At 37.6% G+C, this 16569-nt stretch overlaps 1 protein-coding gene across 1 annotated transcript in view; it reads left to right on the top strand.

The window, feature by feature from the left end:
* The first annotated feature begins 969 nt into the window (after positions 1-969).
* ITGA4 (integrin subunit alpha 4) overlaps positions 970-16569 on the top strand; it is a 52171-nt gene continuing 36571 nt past the window's right edge. The window contains exons 1-7 of the mRNA XM_070956872.1: positions 970-1182; positions 2195-2316; positions 10139-10245; positions 10503-10629; positions 11828-11895; positions 13041-13170; positions 14606-14691. Of these exons, the coding sequence (XP_070812973.1) occupies positions 995-1182; positions 2195-2316; positions 10139-10245; positions 10503-10629; positions 11828-11895; positions 13041-13170; positions 14606-14691 (828 nt within the window). The 5' untranslated portion in view covers positions 970-994. The remainder of the gene's footprint in view (positions 1183-2194; positions 2317-10138; positions 10246-10502; positions 10630-11827; positions 11896-13040; positions 13171-14605; positions 14692-16569) is intronic.

The following is a 16569-nucleotide window of genomic DNA, read 5'->3' as shown; positions in this document are numbered from 1 at the left end:
CATGTTACCAACAGCCAGACTTGTGGGTCCTCCAACTTCTTTGCTGGGTTTAAATTCGCTCCGGACCGATGGACGCCTTTGGGATAATAAGGGAGAAATAATTTGTTCGCAGACGCTGACTCACGACTTTGGAACTTAAACGTCGCCCGAGAGAATTTGGAATCCCGTTAGCCGCTTTTCGTGGCCTCTGCTTGGCACGTGATTTGGGGAAGTCCGTGGGCTGAAGGAGCTTTCCCCGGGTGGAGTCTCAGTCTACCTGCGGGGTAAATATGGGGGGGGGGGAGAAAGAGAGAGAGAAAAAGAGAGAAAGAGAGAGGAGGATGCCACGTGTAGAGTTGCCCCCAGGTACTTCTGGAGAAGATTTTCCCTTCAGTTTAATCTGCTGCCAGTTCCCAAGACCGCAGACTTTTCCCGCCCGGCGCCGCCAGGTCATTCTCCGGGGCAACCCAAGGAAGTTTTCATACATACATAACCCTCCCTCTCCCCCCCGCCCGCCTCGTCGACATCCGCAGAGTCAGGCAGGCATCAGCTCCAAATTGAGAGCAGCTGCGGCGGCCCCCGAGTGCTCGGACTCCCGCCCTCCGGGAGTCAACTTGGCGCTGTGTGAAAAGGGTTTGCGAAGCGAAGCGCCCCCGGAAACTCGTCGGGAGTCGGCCGCAAAGCCCACCCCGCGGCTCGAAAAGGGGGGCGGGGGGCGGCGGGGGTGGTGGAGGAGGGCGAGGGCGGCTAAAGCGCAGCGTCAGCAATAGTAAGTCATGAGAAGCCATCCCAACTTGGCGTTTTGAGTAGCGGCGGTAACGGCGGAGGGAGTATCTCACCCCCCCTCAACCCCTCCCTCCAGTCCCTGTCGCCGGGGCTCCGTCTCGTCCAGTCTTAACGGAGCGAAGCAGCGGGAGGCGACCAACTTTTTTTTTTGTTTTCTGCTTATATAGTTTGACCCCACCTCATTCCACTCGCCCACCCCTTCCCTCCTTCCAAGAACCCCAAGTTAGTGATGTGGGCTGCCTGGGACAAGCCGAAGATGGGATTTTCCTCCACCCAGCTGCTGTTCTTGCTAAGCTGTTGCCCGACGGCTTGCCGCCCTTACAATCTAGATACTCGGAGCCCCCTGGTCTTCGAAGGGCTCAATGGGACGTGGTTCGGCTATTCGGTGCTGCTGCACAGCTTTGGCACCAGCCGGTGGTGAGTAAAGGAGGGGGGGCTTTTCCCTCGAGGCTGCTCGCTTGTCCCGGGGGGACGGAGGATTTTGGTCCCCCCCTCTGTCCCCCGCCATTCAGCCCCCACCCCAAGCGCATCTCTTTGAGTATGCCTTGCCTTGGACGGTTACGCTTTTATTCAACGGCGGTTTCAAAGCAGGAGGTGAGACCTCTTGTTCTGAGTCAGGCTAAGTCAAAAGTGGGCGCTGCCTCCAGATCTGGGAAAGTTTTTTTTTTTTTTTGTTTCCAGCAAAGTTTGGTGGAGAGCGTTGGCATCGCAGCCTTCCCCAAACCCTGGTGTGCCTTGAGATGACTTGGAATTGCAATCCCTTGTGATCTCTGCACACATTTGGAACAACGGGAACAATACTGTTTTTTATTGTTCGAAGAAAAGCTGTCCTTGGGGAGGTCTTTACTGTTCAAAAATTGGCTTTTTGTCCTATCATACCGGCGTTTATCTTTTATAGGATATACAAAATGCACGTTGCTGTGAAAAATCTGGAAGCTGAATTAACTTTTTAAAATAAATTTACTGACACTGTTAGATATTTGTGTTCGAACGTGTCTTTTTGTAAAGGTTTTCTTGCTTTTTGCCCTTGAATTTTCTTTTGCAAAGCAAAGTTATAAACATAAAATGTTTTATCCTTACGAACCTCTTTCAGATTTTCCCCTTTTTCAGATTTAGCCATTAATTGTTCCAAGAAAATAAGGTCACCATAATCTAGAGGTTACCAGCTGGAAGACAGTTACTTCCTCACCTCAAATTTGGATTATGGCTTGTATTCTTCCTCATGTGCTGTCCCTTCCATACTTACCACAAGCTAGCTATTAATGCAGAGCGGGGGAGTCTTCCAGTTTTATAAGTGGGAGCATTCATTTCTGTTTCTTTCTTGGTATCTCTGTGAGTCCTAGTCACTGAATGAATGCTTGGTTACTCAAGTCTGGACAGCTTTGTGTGTGTGTCTGTGTGTTTTAAATCTCTCTCTTTCTTCCTTCAGGCTTATAGCCGGAGCCCCTAAAGCCAGCTGGCCCAGTAATAGCTCTGTGGTGAATCCAGGGGCAATATTCAGATGCCAAATTGGAAATAATCCTAAAAGAGATTGTGAGATTCTCCAAGTGGGTGAGTGGAACTGAAAATTTGATCTCGCCTTGTTGGTTCTCAGACCACCTTAAGCAACAATCAGGCCTGGAGAAGAAGAGTAAAGAAAGACTTCTCTCTAGCTCAGATTTAATAAGCTTTATTAGGAAAATTTGTTGCTAATACGAGTATTCAAGCACGTAATTTTGCTTCCAGAAAACAGAACCTATATATAAGCAATTCAGTGTAAGATTCTGACTATCTTCCTCCTGTGCTTTCACTGTAAGGATAAACACTCTTCTCTGTCCTTGGGGATTTTGATTATTAGCCATATTAATGTAGAATCCTCTCTTGCACTGATGGTCAGTGCTGCTGACCTGAAAATAGAAGTTCTTTGAAATGCTTCAATCACAATCAGTTGATCAAATATATTAGATAAACACTTTACAAGAATGCTCTGCATCACTGTATTTCATTATAACATTTATATACCAAATCAAATTGTCCTTTAGTACCATGTTTCCCCAAAAATAAGACCCTGTCTTACATTTTTTTGAACCCTGAAATAAGTGCTTGGCAATTATTATTATTATTATTATTATTATTATTATTATTATTATTATTATTATTATTATTATTTAAATCTGTTAATGGCTTGCACCTCTTTGAAGGGTATTCATACACTTTAAAAATATAGTTAAAGCATACAAGATGTTAACTTCCAACATAATTAAGATTCAAAGCAATTTGCAGATTAAAATCACTTAGCTGTTGACACTGAATTAGTTCTTGAAGCTAAAACTGTTCTCTCATGTAGTCTCAATTTCTTCTTACAGACAAAGTTTGTGGAATAACTTGTTCAGAAGCTTATGGCTTATGGTTATGAGAACTCTTAAAGATTTACAGAAATAAGAGTGTATGAACTTCAGAGACAAAGTTAAGTTTTAATTTTAGCCAGTAAACAAAAAAAGGAGAACAATCTCTAGAATTTTAAAATTAGGTTAAGTGGACATTGATTTTCATTTCGGTTACTGAAATGTATTTTACTCAATGAGTAGATGCTGTAACTAGAAGACCTCATGATAAATTGGCAAAGGAATGCTCTCAGCACTGAGCATCTGTCTGCCATAATGTATAGCTTTATGTAAAATACAACCATTCAAGGAAAAGGGTCATAGTGAGTGCTATATATTCCCTGTAGGCTTTTTGGGAACACAGTAAAATCTCTGTGTTGATGCATTGAAGACAAGGTGAAAGATCAACTCTTTTCTTTAAATCTTAAGGATTCCTGTGGACTGGATCATATATCTGTGCTCATTACTTCATAGCTGCAACTTCAAATGGCAGTATTTACATTACAGTATGTGTGAAGGAATTGGGCCAAAGAAAGTTGTTGCATTATTTTACTACCTTAGGAAATATCTTAATATCACTCAATAATTGATTCACAAATCATTCAAAATCATGATTTACTTGCTGAATAAGTCACAGATCACTTGGTTTTATTATTTGCAAATTTTTATACTGTAAAAGTTGATTAAGTTGACAAGTTGATTCATGTCAGGCTGGGCGCATGCGCGGAAGGCGCACATGTGGGATGAACCAGTGGTAAGAATATGTGAAACCCACCCCTGATTGCAATGTAGTATGTATGATTTTGGGTGGATATGTTATAGGTCTTGTGATTGTAAGTGTATGTTATAGTATAATATACACTATATTGTATGATATAGCTAAAGGTTCACCTCGCACATATGTGCTAGTCATTCCCGACTCTAGGGGGCGGTGCTCATCTCCATTTCAAAGCCGAAGAGCCAGCGCTGTCCAAAGACGTCTCCGTGGTAATGTGGCCGGCATGACTAAATGCCAAAGGCGCACGGAACGCTGATACCTTCCCACCAAAGGTGGTCCCTATTTTTCTACTTGTATTTTTTACATGCTTTCGAACTGCTAGGTTGGCAGAAGCTGGGACAAGTAACGGGAGCTCACCCCGTTACGCGGCGCTAGGGATTTGAACTGCTGAGCTGCCGACCTTCTGATCGACAAGCTCAGTGTCTTAGCCACTGAGCCACCACGTCCCTACATATAATGTAATTTAATAAAATAAGTTGTCTGTTGATTATAAGAAAGAAGAGATGTATTATTGTTTTTTAGTTATGGCTTCCTTTCCTAGCAAACTATGTTCAAACAGTCCGTGGAAGATTTATACAGTATAATAAAGCAAAGAGTTTCATGAAGAATTATCATTTAACTTTGGATAGTAACAATTCCATTAAAATCACCAAGATATTGAAAAAATAGACCTTTATTGGTTTTCTTAATTTGAAAACAATTATCTCATTGCCATCTAGTAAATTCACTTAAACATTGAAGTCTTGCATCCAGGTGCAGCATAACTAAACCCGAAACTAAACTTCCAAGTCTATCAGCCTGGAACTAAAAATACAACTTTGAATAAATTGATTTTCACATCGAGGAAAGATATGCACTTTGCACTTTCAGCAAAGATGCACTTTCAGATTGGTATGTCATCAGACAGGTCATGGCATTTGAAAAGTACTTTCAGAATGAATCACCACAACCGGTAAGATTTATCATTTATTACTCTCTATTTTATAGATAAATCTTATGGTTTTTAGCAGTGAATTAAATAAATTGACTGCTTAGAATTTGTTCTCAAGAGTGGAATTGGGATTGTCTGTTAAGTACAGAAGCAATTACTCAGAAATGGAGGCTAGAGTCATTTCCAAACCAGTTGCACAAAAAAGCTATTATGATGCTCAACTCAGCACAGTGAAGTAAGTCAAAATATGTACAGTATGGATTGGTAGCATACAGAAGCAAGCAGATTAACTGCAAGGGGAATTTGTTGCCTTTGATTTGATAGATTTGTTATAAACTTTCTTAGGACCACTATTAAAAACTAAGAAACATGAAGAAATGAAATTAGTTTTAAGGTGGATTAGAACTTGCTACTCGTATTTCTTTTAGGGGAGCAGTTGGAACTAGTATACAAATCCAGCTTCCCATTGCTTCACTCTTTACAAATAAGAGTCTTTCTTCTACTAAAACTCACCCTCTCTCATGTTCATAATAATTTATGGAATGTGGCAAATTTTAATGTTCTAATATCTGTTGTCTGATATTTTAATGTTTTAATCCTGCAATTGTTTTATTCTGTTATTTATGGTATTTTAAGCCACGCAGAGTTCCTTGGTTGAGAGATGGGCATCATATAAATTTAATAAATAAATAAAATAAGACCTATAACACCAGGAGGTTTAAATTGGGCCGCTGGTGAAATCTTTCCCAAGTATCAGGCAGAGCAATATTAGCCATACTAGAGAGTGTCATGGTTAGATTTCGACCTGCTAGGTATACAGCATGTGCCTTTCCAATGAATTGCAGTCCCACTTGCTAGATGAGCTAGAACACTGGCCCCCAACTTTTTGGGCACTGGTTCCGTGGAGAGAGTTTTTCTGCAGACCGGAGGGGGTGTGGTTTCACGTGCATCCTGTGGAGGGGCTTTGTTTGTGCGGCCTGATTTCTGCCATGCCACGTACCAGTAGTACTGTGGGTTGGGGACCCTTGAGCTAGAATGAGGGAGAGGGTTATGATCTGATATGAAGAGTGATTGTTTTTCTGTGACTGAATATCCTAAGCAGAAGAAGGATAGTTATACTGAAATATGCTCATAGAATGCTTTTCACTGCAGTGTGGTTTTGAGGGGCTCCCATAAGTTTCAGTCCTAGGCCTTGTATTTGTTAATATTTCTGTTAGAAATTTGAAGAGGTGGAAAAATACCAAATTTGCAATGATGCATAATTGGGTGGGATATTTATTACTCCAGAAGGCAGAAATCAGATTAAAAAAGAGAGAAATAGTGGTGTGGTTAAGGTGTTGGCCTAGAAATCTGGAGACTATGAGTTCTAATTCTGTGCTAGGATGAAAAATGGTCTGAGTAACTTTAGGCCAGTCACTCTCTCTTAGTCCAACTCACCTCACAGAGTGGTTGTTATAAGGGAAATTGGAGGAAGAAGGTGGATTGGTATGTTCACTACCTTCAGTTGTAAATGGGGAAAAAAGGGGGGTAAAATCTAAAAAAATTCAATGTTGATAGGAATATTCTTTATTAGCCACGTGTGATTGGACAAACAAGGTATTTGTCTCTGGTGCATAAGCTGTCAGTGTACGTACATAAAACAAAGTAGTAAGTCATAAGATACTTATGATCTTATAAATCATAAGATACAAACAAGTGATACATCATAAGATACCAATAGGAGAAGTTAGTAGGAATTAGGTTTATATAGGTTTAGATTAGGTTATAGCAATCAACAGAATTAAATTTTGCATAAAAGTAAAATTCTTCTCCTACAAAACAGAACTAAATATTGGATGATGCTTATCTGGTTTAATAATACTGTTTGTCAGGAAGATCTTAGAAAATAGTAATTGGGCACTGAGTATGCATCAGCAATGTAATGTGAATATCAAAAAATGCAATTTTAGGCTGTATCAGCAAAAGTTTAATTGCCACATCATAGAAAGTTATATGTCTGCCACATTCTGCATTGTTTAGGCTCACCCCAACAATTATATTCAGTTCTGAGTACAACACTTTAAGAAGCATTCAAAGAAACTGGAACTGATTTAGACAAAAGTAACAACGATAATGAAGGAACTGAATACTTAATCTCAGGAGAGGCTAAAAGAATTGGAGTAGTTTAGCCATGAGAAGAGAAGACTGATTGAATTCTCCAGGTTCTTGAAAATGGTCTTGAAGTTCTCAAAAGTTTATCCTCTCAGAGTTAATCCGTATGAAGCTGTTTTTGGTTTTCTGAAGCATTTTTGTTTATTTTCATTTACAACATTATATGCTTGCTCATAAACTTGTGTTCATTTTTTCTGTTTTTCACTCTTCAGTGCAAGTTGTAAAAAGGAAGAACCTTTGACATAGTTACATATAATTTTGTTTTAAAATAATTAACTCTCAAATGCAAATCTTGCGTATTGGCCAAACTGGAAATATGTTGGAGTAAAAAAGAATACTAATTGCTTTTAGAATGGTTTTGTATTTCAAAATAAACATTTTACCTAATTTAGGAAATACAATCCCAGGGTTTTACAAAGAATTGACATTTTTGTTTTAATACAAAAGACTTGTCCCGTATTAGACCATACATGTTTCTAGATCTAGAATATTTATTTTGAAAATGAGCTGTGCCTTACGGTATGCTGTATTTTACTTTTTACATTTGGTGTATTGTTTTAGAAAGTTTATGAACAGCTAAATAATTCAAATGGGGCTAAGCTTAAAATCCAGAAAAATCATACTTCTGATCCCAAATACAACCATTAATAGAATTGGGCTAAGCAGGTTGGATCAGATGGTTTGAAGTAATATGCTGTCTAACCAGTATTTGGGGACACATCTGCTTCTGTTATGTGCACTTATGAGTTGACAAAATGGGAGTTTTGTCAGTGGAACCTCTTTTCCATTCCCTAAGATTCCCAGTTCTTATTGGGACTGAGAATGAAATCTTTGTTTTTTAAAGAAACTTTATTAAATTTAAGGATAAAATATAAAGAAACAGAAAAATGGGAGTTAGAAAAAGGAGTCAAAAAAGCACAAAATTTGGACTCCAAAAAAGTGTGTAGGGGAAATAAAACAACTTCCAACTTCATTCGATACGATACAAATATAAAATACATTAATCTTACTGTAAAATCAGTCATACATAGTATAATCATAAACAGTTGTAATCTTCAAATCATGGAATGTAATTTACTGTATTTTATGATGCTGCTGGAATTACAGAATGTGGCTGAGAAACATTATTATAAAAAGACTTTGTACAAAGATCAAAGTCTGGTGTTATGGATTTTCCTTAAGTTTTTATAAGAGCACCCATGAACTTCAAGTGCAGTTATGAATTGACATGCAGAAATTATTTTCAAGCTCTTTTATGAAAGAATTGTCTTGAGAAATCAATGAGTAAGGTTGTTTGCGTGTACCATAGTTTTTTCCAACCTAATTCTCTTCAGATTTCTGCATCTTTCCAAATTTGACAAGTGATAGTTCTAAAATGCTGAGCAAGGGTGAAGAGAGAGATTGAAAAAGGTTGCTAAACCCAATGTTGGATGTGACTTCTAGCCAGTTTTAGATATGTGTACTTGTACAATGTACATTCATCAAAGTCATGTAAGTTTAAAAAGTAGAATTCTTATTTTTCAGCATGAAAATACAAGAAGCTATGAAATATGCCCCCAAAAACAAAAGCTATCAGATAAGAGCATTTTAGCATTTGATAGAATAATGTACATCTGCAATAGTTGATAACCACATAGCCCGAGATCACACAAAGGAAATTGGTGGCCTCCCATGTGGTTATATGTGGCAAGTGGAAACGTGGTTATCTGAAAATGCAAATTCTTATTTACAGCTGGGTGTAACAGACACCTTAAAAGTCGTCTTTGTTATTCTGGTTGTGAGGTTTTATGTGATTTTTGCCTTGGATTTGCTATGAAACTAAGAATTCTGAGGACAATGAAAGTTTTAACTCATCTACCCTGCCTTTTTCACTTCTCTTTTGCTGGGTCACCTGCTGCCAAACATGTGTTTTCTGTAATATGGACATGGAGATAAATCTAACTATATAGATTTTATATTTATAGCTATTGACTATTTTAGGTGAATGATGTTTACTGACTCAAACTTTATTTATGCACATGTACTAATGCATAATAAACTAAGATGCAGGCAGCCTGGGTAAGTGTAAAGAACCTTTTAATTGCATTGTTACAATAAATCCATTTTTTCCAAGGTTTCATTGTATTGTTTTCATCATTCCATTTGTGTCCATTTTGGTGTTTGGATTTTTAGGAGAGATTTGTTCGTAAAGATTATATTTAGGATTAAGATTAATTAAGTTTACAAGGTCATATGATGGCAAAAAGTTCAGCAATGTCATTTTCTTTTAGGGTGTCTCCATTATGGTGTAATTTTGAGTTATAGAAACTTAACTGGTTTAATTATAATTTTCTTTTCACATAAACAATGTAGAAATAGTTTGTTCAGTGACTGTTCAAAGTTCTGACAGCACTGAAAAAATGGACTTAAAACCTAGCACTTGGGAGCATTGCAGCATCCCTGTGATCACATGATCTACATTTGGGTGCTTAGCAACCAGTCAGCATTTATGACCATTGCTGCATCCTGCTTCAACTCTCCCTCCTCACCTGTCTCCTCCCTCTCTCTGCCCTTTTGGCTGTCCTGCACAGCATGGCCAAAATGAAGAGGTCTCCGTTCTGCCACCATAGACTCCTTGCAGCAGCCAGGGGGCAGTGGTGGAGGCAAGTCCAGGGACCCCCCCACACAAACACACAGACTGTGGGGCTTGAGGCCAGCTGGAGCAGCAAGCCCAGTGAAGGTGAGGAGAGGTGGAGACTGTGAAAATTAGCTGGGAGAGCAGTGGGAAGGCAGCAGTGGGAAGGTACCGCTTTCTGGTTGCCTCTTCATTTTGGCACTACTATGCAGGGCAACCAAAAGGACAAATGTGTTGGGAAGCAAGCGTGGTATGTAGAGAGAGTTGGAATGGAGACAGTTCACACAGGGCAGGAGAAATATGAGGTCCTGGCCTAATGACTACAACTGGGATGGCTGAAACTGCCATTGCTAAGTGGTGCGTTCACATGATATTTCATTTAACAATTGCTTTGCTCAGTTATGGTAATTCCAATCCCAATTAGGACCATAATTCAAAGATTACCTGCAATTTAAGAATAACTCTACAATGATACTGTGCTTTGAATACTTTCAAAGGTTCCTATACAAATCTTAATTTTTTTTTTTTTATTAAAGGTGATCCAAAAGGGGAAAGGTGTGGAAAAACCTGCACTGAAGAAAGAGACAATCAGTGGTTGGGAGTGAGCCTAGCAAGGCAGCCAGGAGAAAATGGCTCTATTGTTGTAAGTATTATATTGCATTTCTCTGTGTAAGTTAAGTATTTGGGAAAGGTCTCTGGTTTGATAATAAATTAACCAGAGGGCTGTAGCTCTACAGGCAAAAATACTGCATTTCTGAAATATTTTTCTTTGAAATCCTATAGTAGGATTTGATTGATGGATTAATGCCTTGACTTTGTGGCTCTGAAAGTAGTTTTATACTTTGTCAAGCTATTTTTTTTTAATCGCCATGCTTATTTTCCTGTCTCGTTTTTATCTAGGTCTGTGGACATAGATGGAAAAATGTATATTATATTTCAGAGCACAAACTTCCACATGGCATTTGTTACGAGATACCTCCCAATTTTCGAACCTTGTTAAGTCAAAGAATATGCCCTTGCTATAAGGGTAAGTAAAAGATTTTGCTATTGAGTAATAGAAAATAGAACTGTAAACATTTTGGAGAAGAGGCAACCAGGAAGACTTCATGTTCAGCCTCGTGTATTTTGAGGCAGCTTTGAATGCAGTGTTATGTTTATCTTATTTAACAAAATAGTTTGGAAATCCTGCAAAGGCATTTTATAGTACATCTCTCTGTGTGACTGCAAATGTGCATTAAAATTATTTATTATTTTATTAAAGAAATATTAAGGCTGTGTTTAAAAGACAGTTAGCATGATTGGTGTCTCTTCCAGTATTTCCTGCCTGGTGTATCCATAGGAAGACAGGAATAGTAATGAAACAAAAAAGGTCTTAAGTGTTCCTTGAACTTAGGTTGAACTCAGCCCTAGAGTATAGCTAGAGTATCATCCCAATACAGCTGGGTTCCAATCATGGACAAAAACCTATTTAAAAATGACAATAATAATAAAATTTCATCAGATTGCTTAGTTTTTCCAGGATTCCTCAAGATATTGGCCATTGTAACTTTAAAAAATTCTTTTGGTTTTCTCTTTGCTAGATTATCTGACAAGCTTTCCCATGCTGATTTAGACTAGAAGTGGAAGTTAGTTGGACCAAGGCAAGGTTGTTTGAGGCAGAGCCAAGGCCTCAAGAAGAATAAATAGAGTTTTAGAGAGAGAAAAATTCACTTGAACAGAACCAGTTTTCTGTCATGAGATCTTTACCTCTTGATTAGGGGTTCCAGGATTTTTTAAAACTTCACCAACCTGGAACATTCTAATATTCTTTCCACCAGATTGTGTCTGAAATTGTAAAGGGAATGGAAGAAAACAGCAATTCAAACAATTCTTGTCAGTAAAGTCTAAAATGTAAAATAAACAAATAAAAACCCACATAGCATACATATTTATTAGGAAAATATTTTCCATAATGAGTCTCTTCATTATTTAAATCATTTAAACTAGGATTCTGGAAATGAGACTGGACAGTGAGGGTTTCTTTTGAAAAAAAAAAAGGCTTTTTAAAAACCTTTATTCTTCCGGCATTAGTAAGCATAATATCTTGCCATCAGGTAATAGTTTAACTAATATCAATTTGCTTGTCAAAACAACTGTAGAAAGCATGTGATATTCGTGAAGAATTATTTCTTTTAGTTTGTTGGCCTTAATATGTTCTTTTTCTGAATCACATGGTGAATATCCAGATTTTTGGAGAAAATATGGAGAAAAATATGGATCTTGTCAAGCTGGGATATCAACATTTTACACTGAGGTACGTAAGTTAAGATTATTACTTCACTGTTGAAGCTATTTATTTTACTCATGAAATAAAATACATTTAGTCTGGTAATATACAGGTAGTCCTCAGCTTACAGTAATTCATTTAGTGACCGTTCGAAGTTACAACAGCATTTTAAAGGTTGCCTATGACCATTTTTCACACTAATGCCCTTACAGCATCCCCATGATCACATGATTTACATTTGGATGGCAACTGACTCATATTTATTATGGTTGCAATGTCCTTTGCACATGCAAATCATGTGATTTTCTTTAGCGACCTTCTGACAAGCAAAGTCAGAACCAGATTCAATTAACAACTGTGTTACTAATTTAAGAACTGCAGTGATTCACTTAACAAATGTGGCAAGAAAAGTCGTAAAATGAGGCAAAACTCACTTAACAAATTTCTCACTTAGCAGCATAAATTTGGGGCTCAATTGTGATAATAATTTGAGGGCTTCCTGTATTGGGAAACTCGCAATTATTGCATACCAACTCAAAGAACTGAAACAAGACCTTTCTGGGAAGCTGTTGCTTCATCCACCTGCAAACTGGAGTTTCTCCTTCATGCTCTTCAAGACTGAGCTCTCTCTCTCCCCCCACCCTCTCTCCCCCCCCCCCAACCATCACCTCTTTCCTTGGCAAGAGGTGATTGAAATGAGTTGTTGAAAAGAAGTTGCTTCAGGTTGTCCATTCTAGACTGCTAGCTGCATCGCCTTCCTGAGAGGCAGATGTTGCCATAGTGGCATGCTTTAATTCCAAGCAAAGAGGGAATATTGTTTGGTTTCAATCAAAACCAATCTGTGATCTTGGGCTGCTGTTTCAAAGATACCGTAGTAAGACTATGACAAGTTTTAAAATAAATATAATGCCCTGTATATTCCTAACATTTCTATTTTGAAATTAAGAGAACATAAATTATGATGTGATCTGGGATTATTCATGCAAAGGAATAATAAAACTCACCACCTTCTCTCTGAGGTTGAACTTTTTTATGCTTTACATGAGAAAAACACATTGTATAGTGTATTGCTCACATTTTCATTTGGCCTGCTTGGATGTATTTAGTAATGGAATAGCTACAGGAGCTTCCAAACCATGTATTAAAAGTTTAAGCTTTTTGTTTTCTTCTAGGATTTAATTATTATGGGAGCCCCAGGATCAGATTATTGGGCTGGTTCCATCTTTGTGTACAATAAAACAGCAAACATATTTATTTCATATCTGGATGTGAATCATCAGATAAAGTATGGAAGTTATTTAGGTAAATGTTTTTTTTTTATTTAATATTTGTATATGAACATTCAGCTTAACATACCTCCTTGACAGTATGCTTCCCAGACAAAAAAAAAAAAAAGGAAGATGGTGATGCTGTAGGGAGCAGTGCATTTCCTGACCTGTTTCTTATTTCCTTAAGCATTTTGCCCTACCTGGTTTAATTTTAACTTGTATGTTTCACTATGAGTAAGAAACAAACATGCTGTGGAGCTAAGCAGAAGCGTCAAGTATGATCGGCATTAACTTTGAGCCCTCCATGGACTTAATTTGTATTCTTAGAAAAGGAAAATGTTAAAGGACTTTGTTGCCTTCATGACGTATGGGATTTTCCCTTTTAACGTTGAACCTACAAAAGGCCACACAGTTTATGGATTGTAATTGTAGTATAGTTAGACCATATATAATTGACAGACTGGATTTTATTATAGATTTTAGTTATTTATTATTTTATACTAGAATTTTTCAATGTATATTTACATTTTTATTGGTTCTGTTCTCTGGTCTAAGACTGTGATAAATTGGGGGGCGGAAACAACTTTGAGCCCTCCATAGACTTCATTCTATTCTTAGAAAAGGAAAATGTTAAGGGACTTTGTTGCCTTCCTTATGTATGGGATTTTGTGGGGTTATGCAAAATATTTTGAGTGTGAGACATTTCTTCTGCTATGCATTTCATTTATGTGATGAGAGTTGCAAATCAGATTCCACCAGAGCTGATATTAAGATACTGAAGTTTCTTCTTTTTTCCTCAAGAATGTGTAGTATATGTTAGTTTATTGCACTCTTTATGTAGACAATCTATTTCTTTGTCTTGAGAGCATTGATTCTAACTCAAAGCATTTGTTTGTTTAATTTTCTTTAGAAAAATCATTCGCTTTTTAGATTTTCAACAGGACATATGCAAAGCAGTTCTCAGTGATTGCACTGCATATATATACACACCCAGGAAGTTGGTTTTATAGTCAAACTTACCAGTTTTAACTTTGGTGTAAACAACCATTTGAGCATTTTTCCCCCTTGTTCAGAGTAGCTCAGCAAGGTATGTTGAATGGGCCAATTCAGCATATAGTGGCATATATTGCCACATGTATTGCGAGATAAACAACAGAGTCACCTGATTGCCTTCTGGGCAGTATAAATGGGAATTATTCTATAGAAGCGTATGTCCACATTCTATTGAAGTATCCTAATAGTTGTACCTAAATAGATTGTTAAAGGGATTGGATATCCAACTTTTAGACATATAAGCACAGACACAGAATTAATCTGTTTATTCGTTTGCAAACACACTTATTCCCAATTATGGGAATCAGTGCTCAAATAAAGAATTCCTTTAATTTAAGCTTTCAGATTATTTGAAATGAAACAGAATGCTGCATCTGAAAACTCACTCCTTCCATTCACTGTTCTTTTATGGATAGGTTATTCTGTTGGAGCAGGTCACTTCCTTTCTGCAAGTAGTTCAGAAGTAATTGGAGGTGCTCCCCAGCAGGAGCAGACTGGTAAAGTAAGAGCTTTTTCTTTAAAGTGGTAGATTATGAAAATACTTCTGTGTAAAAATAAATTAATAGCTTGCAATGACATGGAAGAACTATCCGTCAGAGGTTCTTTGGTGATAACTAAATAACCTGAGGCTATTTTTTTCCACAAATGTTTTCCAAGGATACATATGCTGCTTGTTTCGGTGGATGCAACTGCCAGTGTGTATTTGTGCTAGAGATAGTCAATGATCCTCAGACTTTTATCCACCAAGTATTAATAGAAGGTTCATGAAGAAATGTATTTTCATTGCTAGAAGACATCAGAGAGTGAAGTGTCCAATTCAGGCCATTGCCAAGAGAAGTTCCTAAGTTGATCAGTGTTGCACTTGAATGACCCAAGACATTTTGCTGCTTGAAGCAAAGAAGTAATGATTTCCTACTACTGATCTGTGCAGAGAAGCTGGCTGGATCAGTAGTTGAACCCTACATTGTAACTGATGGAGTAACTTCTCCTATTTCAGCTAAGACAGTAAGCAAGGTTAGGCCAAATTCTGCAACATAATCACTTTGACAGAGGAACAGGAAGTTCATGAAAGCTGCTATGCCTTACTGCAAACCTCATTGCCTCAGGCAATTGCTCCATTCAGACCATTTCTCATTTTTCACCTTGTAGAAACACTATATTTTGTTAGCTTCTTTTCAGAGTGGATTTGATTTAAATCAAACTGATTTAAATCACTAGTCAGTAAGGCTTGATTTAAATCATAGTTTTCTACATAAAGACTAATTCTTGCTGGTATAACTTTAATATGCAAGTAGATGAAGATTTTTAGAATAACAACTTTTCATATTCGTTTTTTTATACCCAGTTTAATAGGTTAATCATTCATATTTGGACAACTTTTCTGTTGTACTTAGGAAGGAGAAAAATAATCATTACATTAATAATAACAATTTATATAGATTTATTCAACTGAAACAATAACATTATAGTATCTGTTATTTGCTTAAACAAACATCCATGTTTGTTAACTAATTTGGCTAAACCAAGTATATATATTTTAAGAAACTGTCAGCCCAGCCTACACATGAAAAACTTAAATACTGTCCTCTGTAGCTCACTCGTCATCTTCATTTTCTTCTTTGTTCATAATCTGGAAAAGAAAAACAAGCTTTCCTGCTTTATCGGGTCCCAAACGATTTCTCAATTTAGAATGAAAGAGTCCAAAGGAAGAGAATATTCTTTCAACGCCTGCAGAAGAAGCTACTGCTGTTAAAAGTGAAATCATTACTTGAACAGTCTCTAAATCCAAGTGCTTAAGTGACTTCCACCAGTTCACTGGTGTGACTTTCTTTAAAATATCTTCAGCAAACATATATTTCTTGAATGGTTCCCCCTTAGCTTTGAAGTTTATTATAGTTGGCATTACAGATGGATGATTGCTGGATACCCATGTCATAGCTAACTCCTCTTCCTCAGCACTTAAGTTTTGACCCTGATATTGGATATTGACAATATTTGCCAAAAAATGAGCTGGAGGCAGTACTTGTCCCATTCGTTTTTTTAATGCTTGTAATTTAATTCTGTCCATGTGTAATTCTGTTTTTAAGTGTTCACTCAGTTCCTTCCAAATTTCAACAGCATCAGCAATAAAACAGCTATTTTTCTGTATTTTGTTTAAAGCTTCAGAGATGGGTTTCAGGATGCTCAGCATATGCTCAACATTTCTCTTAAGCCCAATGTTGAGGATTTTGGCCGTGACAGTGCCATCTATTTTATCTCAATTTTCTTCACAAACTGTCATCAGAATAGGCCAGTTCTTGATATACTGCTCAAAACAGTCCACCACAGAGTTCCATCTAACATCTTGTGGGAGCGTTAGCTTGGTTCCACCCATCCTTTT

This window comes from Pituophis catenifer, unplaced genomic scaffold, assembly GCF_029215685.1.
Source record: "Pituophis catenifer annectens isolate HBS135680 unplaced genomic scaffold, rPitCat1.0.hap2 SCAF_1, whole genome shotgun sequence".
Taxonomy (NCBI): domain Eukaryota; kingdom Metazoa; phylum Chordata; class Lepidosauria; order Squamata; family Colubridae; genus Pituophis; species Pituophis catenifer.
This window is presented reverse-complemented; position numbering and strand designations above follow the sequence as displayed.